Raw genomic sequence first — 10,794 nt, forward strand, 5'->3', positions numbered from 1 at the left:
ATTCTTTTCACTTTAAAAGTCGGTTGTTGTAACTTAAAGAGGAATAACAAATGTAGTTCCATCCATTCAATTTCGTCTTTAAATATTTTTTCTAAAAAAATAAAATCCGATGTCTTCATCTCTAAATTTAAATGGTCTTGTCTGTATATATCCATTCAAAATGTTACTAAAAGAAAAATGTGCCACTATGTATACCTAAAATTTATATATACATCTAAAATATTTCAGAAGATGAAGATTTAAGTGTTTGGATGTTTGCTATGATTGGGATTGGTTGCGTATTTATCATTTTCGTAGCTGCCTCCATCTATCTTCTCTGGTAAGTACAAAGAGATAACAACTGTTTTCATTATTTCAATCATTTGTTTAAATATTGCTTTAGCTAAAGAAAAAGCATGAATATTTAATTACATAGCGCACGTTGAAATCTCAACTACGATAGGAAACAGAATTTTGAATACTGAGGATCATAAAACTAGCGGCCACTTTTTTAAACTCAAATTAGTCGTGTCCCATTTACTAAAAAAACAGTAGGATGCTCTTGAGATAGGGATCAATTTGGGACGGATGTGATGTTTCTTAGAAGCAGACACCATTCCTGGAAAGTTAATACAGATTCTTCCAGAGTAAGATTTGTGTAGAAAGAATATTCAAAAAGAAATAGTCATGCTCCAGTAAAACGCAGCCACAAAAAAAAAGGTGCGTTGATGCTAGATATCTTAAATTCCTAGTCGCGCATATTCGAAATAATTCGTTTGCCTTATTGGCAGGTTAACCGCAATATGCGTGACTCTTACATAAATATTTCCTTAGTAAGCAGGGTTAATTGGTAGTCGTATCCCTGTGAATATATTTTAGGACTAGATTTGGTTCTATCCGTAACTAAATAAATTATTCTGCCTACCTAGTTTAATATTTCCTTGGGAATAACTTAGAGTTATCTCTACCTCCATATCATTGGCAAAAGAATTAGCTTTATTCGCTTTCATTGCCTTTTATTTATTTTTTATCCTACACTCATTTTATCTACCAATCATCCTCTTCGATGTTAGAGAACTCATTCATCGCTCTCTTCAAAAGCTAAAAGTTGTAGGCCCTTATTTCTGGATCCCAGGAAATTGTAAAATTCCCAAAACATTCACTTTAAAAAATGGGCAACCCCTATACAACTTTTAATAATGTCTGAAATTTTAGGAGAACAAATGTTGTTAACAAATCTATTTAATATTGGTAATTATAATTTTTGCCTGCTTTCTGAAATTGAAGTCTTTTTTTTTTTAGTTAGACTGCTTATCGCCAGCATAATTTTTACAACTATTTCTTCATTCTTCTTTTTTAATAAAAAAATATTTTTTTCAGCCATTCAGGTCGAGAATCACATATGGGTTATCAATCAGCAAAATAATTATAAAATTTTTTCAATATTGGCCTTCTCGTTAGTCGGTTTACTAAATTCACATCTAAACTCAAAAAGATCAACCCTATATCTAAAATATAAAAGAAACATTAATTTAAATTTGCTACTGAGTTAGATGTCGAAAATAAAAGTTTAAAAATAAAAGGAAAGAAAAAAATAAGAAATCCGCTTATGAATGCAACTTATATTTACCTTATGGTAAAGGATTTTTTTTAAAGATGTATTATTATCAAAGCTTAATACAGGCGAAGTGTACCAAAGAAACTTCTAAAGTTATTATTTATGTTAAAAAAAAAAATTAAAAAAAGGTTGTGATGAACATATTACCGATAAAAAAAAGATGTAAAAAATGCAGTATTAAGTGATTGGTTAACTTAAAAGAAGAAGACAAAAAGTATTTTGTATTTTTAGATGCTAATGTATATAAAATAAGAAATTAAAAAGACAAGGGTTGTTTTCATTGTTTTATTTTATCAGGTTTTGTTTACTTTTTTAAAATAATATTACTTCAATATTCATATAGTGGGCAAAACAATACAGAAGTGATTTCTAATAATAAAAAAAAAATTATGAAAGCTGCTTTATTGATAACAAAGTTGTTTGAAAGATACTATCAATAATTTCCGAGCCAATTTTTTAGCAAACGATCAACTGTGTAGTGTTTTTTATTAGAAACAAAAGAAATTTTAAAAGTTTGATACCAAGCAAATATTTATAAAAAAAAATTGAATAAAGCCAACATTTTTGTACCATAAGATGGTAGAAGTAGCACCAGGCGGTTAAAAAATAAAAAATGATTTTAAAAAAGAAAAGAAAAATGAAAAATATAATTTTGTATATGAATGTACCCTTCATCCCTGATCCCTAAACTATAGAGGTACAATAAAAAATGAAACTAATAGAGGATTTCTGCAAAAAAAAGAATAAAAAAATAAAGAAAAAACACTTAATTAGCAGAAATGTATTCAGTACAGAAAATATTGATGTAAATATTTCATCTGGATCAAAATAACATAAGTGTTTAAAAAAAAGAACAAAAAATGTATTCTTGTGTATTTAAATTATAAATAAATCATGAAAAGATTAAGTTAAAATGTAAATACAGAAATTTTGTAAAAGAATATTTACATACTTAATAGAAATATAACCAATTAATGTTTGTCACTTTTTGTTCTTATTTATTTATAACGGAAAGTAAAAAAAAAGAAAAAGAAAATTACCACCGTGTTGAAAATAAACTCATTAATTAAGAGAAATATCTTCAAAATGTTTTCCTTTATTCTTTGATACACGATTTAGTACATCATTTACGTCATAATCTAAAGAATATGCTTAATAGAGTACGCATGTTCAGATTCTCAAAATCATAGTTAAAAGCCAAATGCATTATAAATAGCACAAAATTGCATAACAATTGCACTCTGCCTACTACTTTGGATTTGATTTTTAAATAAATTATTTCTGGACTTCTTTGTCTTAAGGACTTACAGAATCTCATTAATAAAGACAAACCAAAGATAAGATATAGAAACGTAAAAGATTCCTTAATCTTTGAGCTTTATTTATTTATTTTTATTATTTATTTGTTGTTATTATTTTAATCAAACAAGAATTTGGCGACAACATATGCAAAAACCGAATATTGAACAAATCATTCTACAAAAAAAATAAAATTTATGAGACGAACCATTTTCAAGTCAACCAATGGCTTGAACCACTTTGACAGTTCTTTGCAACAAGCAACAGTCATCATGCCTTTAAAATATAGCTCATGGCTTAAATAGTTCTGTTGTGCCCGAACCCGCTTGAAGTTCGCATAATTATGAAAAGAATTTAAGCATCCATTTCAAAAATGTTACCCTAATTTATTTATTACATTTGCAATTACCCAAATTTCATCCTGTTTTAGACTTATTGTCACAAATATAGCCTGAAATTCTAATCCATAAAAATGTAAAATTATATACATTATATCTTGACCATGGTACAACAGAAATTTATAAAAACCAAAGTCGATGGACGTCCAATGAATCTATCCACAAACTGATAGTGAAGAGGTTGAAAAACTAAATGCTGCAACCATTTATGGATTTATTTTTTCTTTATTTAGGACTTACTGTCGACCTAATTTTTTCTAAGTGTCTAAAGTACATAAATATATTCTGAATTTCGCTTTTTTTTTCAGTCCACTGCAAAATTGTTTGTAAATTGTGAACCATTATAATTTATACTTCATAAGAAAAAAAGTGAGGTAGTTATTAATATTACCACCTAAAACCAGAGGAAATATGTATAGTTTACAGAGTTAAAAAAAAGAAGCATTATAAGCTTTCTCTGATCACTCTAAAAATTTGTTTTATAGTTTATGAATTCAGTTGTTGCTCTTCTAAAGTGTGAAGATGAAATGACAGCGATACTCTACTTTGCAACCATTATTATTTATCTTTTTATTACATTAAATATACATTGCAGCTAATTTGCTATGTACTACGTGAGCTTTTACTGGTTGTTATTTCATTGCTTTATGTTGTAAAGCATTGTTCATAGTTTTTGGTGAATGATTCATTAATCCATAAAGGAAGAAAGATTATTGTTTTATATAACTTTGTGTTATATATTCATTTATTCAATATTAGTTTAAGATTTTAAAAAACAAATTTAAACAAACTATTTGTTGAGTAATCATTTTAAAACTTTTAAACTGAGCTTAAATATTTAAAAATTCTGAATCAAAGTCATATGCGAACAGGATTCACGGCGCTGGATAATGTCTCAGACTTAGTCTGTCACACGTGTTTGGGTTCTATAATTTTGCCCGAATTTTGATTTTCCTCTCTCCAAGAAACTTTGGGCAGTATTGAGTTGACGATGTCCACTTTTCAAATTTCTCTGAATTAAAAAAACTAATGTAGAGAAATTATATGTATAAATGTATTTACAAATACATTTATATAGTGTGTAAAATGTCTGTTAACATCAAAAGTGTGAAATTAATATTGTTTTAATAAGAATAATAATTAGTAATATTTGTAATGGGCAGGGTAATAAAACTTAATATTGTGAGCAATAGATAAAAATTGTCTTTTACAAAAATTATTGAGCAGAGTATAGTGGCTGATACTTAAAATAAGAAATGTCTCTCGAGGGAGGAGACATATGATCAGAAATAAAATAAATAAAAAGAGTGCGGAGTTATCAGAACGGTATGAATTTTTATTTTATTAATTTTCTAAAAAGATACAAAAATTTAAGATGTAAAACAAAAGGTAATCTGGAAAATTTTATTCAGGTGAAGAGTAAGTTTTCTAAAAGTTAGTTCTTATATTTTTTTAATTTTAATTTAATCATAAAGTTCAAATAAATAAATTATTTGTCTTGCCAAATCTTTTGATAATTGCTGTAATGAGAATCAGAGCCGTAACTTTAGTTCAATTAGGAATCAGAATTAAAGCCAAAAATTAGTTCTAAAAAAAATCACAGTTTTCTGTGACATAATCATGTTTTAAACTTTATTAAAAAAATGTTTATTCTATAACCAGTATATGTGTTCGAATACATTGCTTTGTCATTAAAATATTAAAATTCATTTAATTTTTCTTAAAAAAGAAGAAAATCTTTTCTATTTGTATTATACAATTTTACCTACAACATTTTATGTATATTTTCAGTAATAAGTATTTTATTCTTAGCACTTGAACAAATTATTACTAAAAAATTATTGCTGAAAAAATCAAGAAATGCATGTGAAAAATGATGATGAAAAGGAGAAGTTAATTTAATTTGCTTTTATTTATTTTTATTATGGTTAAAAAATTAAATTTACTTAGCTTATTGTTGAAAATTTTTGACTATTTATAAAATATATTTCTTGTCAAAATAAAAATTATGTATATAAAATATATGTTACAAATGATTAAATTCCTTTATTACATGGTAAAATAGGTTATTCAGAGATTTATTTATTTATTATTTTTTGTTTTATGCATTACTTTGTCTTGTTTTAAATAATTTGTTTATTCTTGAAAATATGGTGCTTAATTATTGTGATTATTTATTACAATTTACACTGAAAGCTTCTTTTGTGACATGTTTTAAATATGGTTATACATACATAGAATTCTTTTTTGTTATACATACATATACATGTATCGTAAAGTGTTGCATACCTAAATAAGAATTTTTTTTTTATAGTACTTCAATACAGATTAATTTAAATAACACACAAAAAAATATTTATTAAAAAATTATTCATTTAGGGGCCCTTTTATAAAAGAAAATAACTTTTAAAAAAGAAATTACTTGAGAAGTTTCCTTGAAAATATCATATTGACTTAATAATGTTTGAGGTAACATAGTTTCTGAACATTTTTATTTCAACGAAACCTCATTAATTCACAATCATTTGCTTGCGTTTGTTTAATAAACCTTTACTTAATCTTTTCAATTGTAAGTACTCATCACCCTGTTCTTTAGAGTCTTACGGACCAAGAACTTTTTTATTATAAAGAGATTATTTCTTTACATGCAGCAAATACCTGAAACATGATGCCCATAAATACTGGAAATAGTTCTTTGACTAATCTGCCATTAGGTGCGTCCAACAAAGTTCGTAAGTAGTGGTGGATTAGCAAAATCATACTTAGTTATTTAGTTCAATTTAACTCTTAATGATAAAACAAGAGATATTTTTAAGTTTATTATTTAAAAACTTCGTTGACTCCCAAAAGGGTTTTCTCCAAACTATTTTACATTCCCAACTAAGGACATCATTGGAGTAGTAATTATTTTACTCAAAAGCTTCAAAATCTGCTTAATTTTTATTCTCATTTAATTTCAATGACTTTTCAGCTTTTTTTTTACTTCTTTTATTTGAACCTATAATTAGATAGGTCAAACTTGCCCCTTTGTTGGTATACGGTATCCTTAAGCTTTAAATAGGCTTTTCAAACAGCAAACTTCAAAGATTTTATAAAAAAATCTTAAAACTTCAAAGAAGTCATCAAAAGTAGAGATTACTCTTTTATAAAGTCGGCCCCAAATGAATCTAAACTTGACGATAGTGGTAAAGTTAGGCGCCAATAATTCATGCGAGTACAAAAATAAAAAAAAATTGAACTACTGTATTCTTACCTTCCTTCTTTTTGTATATACGTAAACATATTTAATTTAAGAAAACTTATATATATAATGAAATACAAAAAATCTTCTAAAGTAATGTTGATTATTGAGCGAATGAGTGTGACGAAATAATTGTCCTGTGAAAACATTAAAGGAAACTCTTTGTTTTACCAAAATGGTATTGATATTTTTTTTTTTAATTAACTTTTACTATTTTAGTGTTCCAAGAAACCTTTCGCATATTAAATCTTCATGAATGAACTATTGAGAGAATGTTTTTATTAAACATTTGGCCTATATTTAATATATATATATAAACACACATAAATATATTTGAGTGTATATATATATTTACCTAATATATATAAAGTATATAACTTACATTGACAATACATAGATGTGCTAAGTCTGCAATATGAGCTTGTGGGTGATTTTTGTTTTTGAAGATAAAAAAGAGTGCGAATAATTAATGTTTTTTCTGAACCTGTCCATAAACATATTATTGCGAATTTTGTATGTTCATTGTTGTGTAAAATTTATAGATAACCATTATATGTAATAAAGCAATGGAAAAAATGAAAGAAAAAAAATGAGTTCATTAAAAATAAAAATCTATTAAAATGTACAACACATTTGTTTCATCAGAAGCAACACATTGTTTGATTAAATGTAAAATAGGTAATTGTTAAAAATTACTTATATTGACTTTTCTATAAATAAGGAAAAGAATCTTGAATTTTGCTAAGAAAAAGGTTATCAATACCAAATCTTCTGCCTAGTTCATCTACTTGCAAATCCAATCTTTTGAAGGAACTTGGTTGAAATAAAACAATCAATCACAAGGAATACCATTAATTAGTTTACTTCATTAGTTTTATCTCACATTGAAACCCATAATTTGAGTACATTAAATTTTATTTGAGATCATCGTGCATAACTTTTGATCAGGATACCTAAAAAAAATTGACGCTACGTCAGACATTCAGTAAATTGCAAATTTTCTTCAATCCTAAACTGAACTGTTTCGGTCTAATCATTTAAGATAATCCGGCGATGATGTAAGAAGAAGATATTTTAGTTCTTTTGCATTATGATTCCGCAGAAACACACATTATTTTTACATTATTTACGACAGATGATTTTAGTGTTGCGGAAATCAACAAAGGAATTTATTGGGATTTTGGAGTTTCAATGAAATCTTTTTGTCTTATCCCCAATATAAATAAATTACCATATTCTGCTAATTTCAGGCGTATATGTTAATTGCACGTACAGTGGTCAAAAAAAGTATTCATACACTTATTTTCTTACTTTATCTACTGAACTTTTGTTTCTAGGATGACTACTTCTTCAGCACTGAAATCGAAGATAGTAACAATGAATTTATTGCTTTCATTTTCTTTTATAAACATAAAGAATTGATTAAAAAGCAGAAAATTAATTTATTGTATGCAAAATAAGTATTCATACACTCAGTCTGAATGTTATAATTAACAAGCAAAACTAAAGACCTAATATTTTGTAAGCAATCCCTTTGCATTTGTTATTGCCTGAAGCCTCGTTGGCATAGATTCCACCAGGTTTAGTGTCTCTTGAGATGTGATTTCTACCCATGATTTCTTTAAATTGGTAATGAGCTCTTTTCTGGAAGAACATTTCAATTTTCGAATTTTTCGCTCCAAACAAGACCATGAATTTTCAATAGGGTTTTATTTTTCTGCTTTTTAATCAATTCTTTATGTTTATAAAAGAAAATGAGAGCATTAAATTCATTGTTACTATAATCGATTTCAGTGCTGAACAAGTAGTCATCCTAGAAACAAAAGTTCAGTAGATAAAGTAAGAAAACTTAGTGTATTAATACTTTTTTTGACCACTGTATAGATAATGAAGACAAAAATAATGAGGCTAGTAACGCCGAGACGAACCTTCTTTAAAAGACAGTTAACTGCATAACACATTGAATAAGGTAATAATAGTAACACCAACGAAATTAGAATGGTGAAATAAGTTACGAAAATGGATTGGTAAATAAATCAAGGACTGTGGCATTATTTTGACTTTTAAAGTGCTCTCATCAAAAGTATGGTGCAGATTTTGACCTTGAATTTTCAACTGAGTATGAAAAAGTATTTTTTCTTTTAAAATTGTTCCATATAAGGGTTTGTAGTCGATTTGCCTCTCTCTCTCTCTGAATGGATTGTGTGGTCTGGTCGGAATTTCTCAAAAATGAAAAATCGCAGATTTAAATTTGGTTTAAGTGCCACCACGAACACGGCATTAAACTTTTTGACAAAATAAACCAATTGGACTTCAGTGAATCGACTTTTCAGATTTTTTTTTTTTTCAATAGTGTTTGTTAAGCTTGTTGCGGTAATTGCGTACAAGTAGATTTACAACTTTTATTTGAAACTTTATTAGAAAAATTCATTTAAGAGCAATTTTGGGGGAAGAGTGGGCGCAGGCTCTCCCTAAAAGTACCTTTCAAGAACAATTTTTGTCTTCTTCACCTATTAATTGGAATTCAATAAATTAGTAAACATCAAATTCGAAGAAAATTAGTCGACCTGAAGTGCCACTTTTCTTAATATATTTACAGGTTTTTGGAAAACGTTTATTTTCCAATTATTTATTTTAAACATAGAATACATATGTAAGTTTATAGGCCTATTATTTTTACTTCGAAACGTGCTTCCAGAACAAATTATTCATGTGAGCTTTTGTAGAATGCAGTTAAGAACTCTTCTAAAGTGCAGTTTCTGTAAATAGTTCAGTTCTAACATCTGTGAAACGTGAGTATGAAATAATTAACCTAAATTACGAGTTAGAAAAAATATCAATATTGTTTCGTTCCAGAAAACACTGACCAGCACAGGGTAGCGAGCTGGAAGAAGCTTCTAGGAAGAGAAAATCTAAGGGCCAGAAGCTGGTTTTTCCCTACCGTGTGTCTCCGCGTGGGAAACCAGTACGCTAATCACGGAATTAATCCCTATAAAATTATATTACTATTAAATTTGTTTCCCTCAAAAAGCGGTAAGATTAATTAAACTCTTGATTACTTTCCCCTTAAGATAGTTGGAAAAATAAGACTAGATTCACAGTATTTTCCTTTAAGAGGGGTATGAGAAATCAACTGCACACAGTGAAAGCTAGGAGAATTTGCAATGTAATTACAATACTTCTTCTTAAGTGGAAAAGAGGAATTTCACTGGGATTAAAATAATTCTCCCTTTTTACAACTTTTTGAAAGCAGGTAGTAAGATATAGATTGGATATGTTCCTGCTTTTGTGTTACCGAAACGTAGATCACGAATAAAATTTTGAATGACTTAGGATACTGCCGAACGACCTTCTTCTGGTAATTTAAGGTTTGGAAATCAAGAACCGATTTCCTTTTAGTTTTCCTGTACTGTTTTTCTGTCTTCACTTTTGTTTGAATTTTTTTCAGGAAATATTTTTTGAACGTAGACTCTCTTTCCTCAAAAATATTATTATTAACGTGAAAAAACTAAGATATAGTAAACATCTGTAGAAGAGAAAAAGTGTGCTCGTTTGCCTAATTTTTATTTCAAATTATAACTTCTTTCTTCAAGCCCTCCTTTCTTTAATGACCTTCACTCTTTTAAAGATTTACGTAAAACTTGAATGAAATAAGTTAAATCAGCACAAAAATACTTTTACATTGTTGAAATAGTGTTTTAGATATATTTGTATGAAATAGTAAAGATTAGTTAGTCTCTTGATAGGAAAAGGAGTAATTTCTTTTGCGATTCGTTAGAACACTACTGTCCTGAAGTAGTTGCTTTATCGATAAAATTTATCACCACTCAGCGTTTTAAACCAAACACTGATGGGCGAAAATTGTATCAATTTAAAAGATAAGAAAGACAATTTGACGGTAGCCAGAGTGTAAACACATACGCAAATGTGACTTCGGTATCACCAACTGTCATGTGTGTCGGTGTAGGTTTTCATCACTCAGGTTATGTTTGTTTTCTTAATTTATTTGAGGGCTTAACTCTAGTATGTTCAAGTTTTTAGCTTTAGAAGAAATAATGACCAAAAGTATGTTTTACCTTGTTATAGAAATGTGTGAGTTCCGTTTAATAATTAATCTCACAAATTTTTCAATTATAGAGGCCATAATTGTTCATGGCATATTTTATCACAATAAGCGTACCTTAATTTACACTTGTTTTCTAACTTTTTTAAAAGCTTTTAATTCCATTTTTGTACATAATAAGTTACACAAAACAATT

The 10,794-nt window shown here is 27.7% G+C and overlaps 1 protein-coding gene and 1 long non-coding RNA gene across 6 annotated transcripts in view; one reads left to right on the top strand and one right to left on the bottom strand.

Moving 5' to 3' along the window:
* LOC141456892 (thrombospondin type-1 domain-containing protein 7A-like) overlaps positions 1–6,711 on the top strand; it is a 258,640-nt gene extending 251,929 nt beyond the window's left edge. For all 5 annotated transcript variants that reach the window (XM_074133255.1, XM_074133256.1, XM_074133257.1 and 2 more), the window contains 2 exons: positions 229–319; positions 1,360–6,711. In XM_074133255.1, coding sequence (XP_073989356.1) covers positions 229–319; positions 1,360–1,405 — 137 coding nt within the window. In that variant the 3' untranslated portion in view covers positions 1,406–6,711. The remainder of the gene's footprint in view (positions 1–228; positions 320–1,359) is intronic.
* A 600-nt stretch (positions 6,712–7,311) lies between these two features.
* Positions 7,312–10,751, bottom strand: LOC141456903 (uncharacterized). Its single transcript, XR_012460104.1, has 2 exons — positions 10,612–10,751; positions 7,312–7,488 (listed from the first exon to the last, which is right to left on the bottom strand). It is a non-coding gene; the product is annotated as an uncharacterized lncRNA (long non-coding RNA).
* Between the last annotated feature and the right edge of the window lie 43 nt (positions 10,752–10,794).

This window comes from Rhodnius prolixus, unplaced genomic scaffold, assembly GCF_049639745.1.
Source record: "Rhodnius prolixus isolate KJV_2025 unplaced genomic scaffold, Rpr scaffold_10, whole genome shotgun sequence".
Lineage (NCBI taxonomy): Eukaryota > Metazoa > Arthropoda > Insecta > Hemiptera > Reduviidae > Rhodnius > Rhodnius prolixus.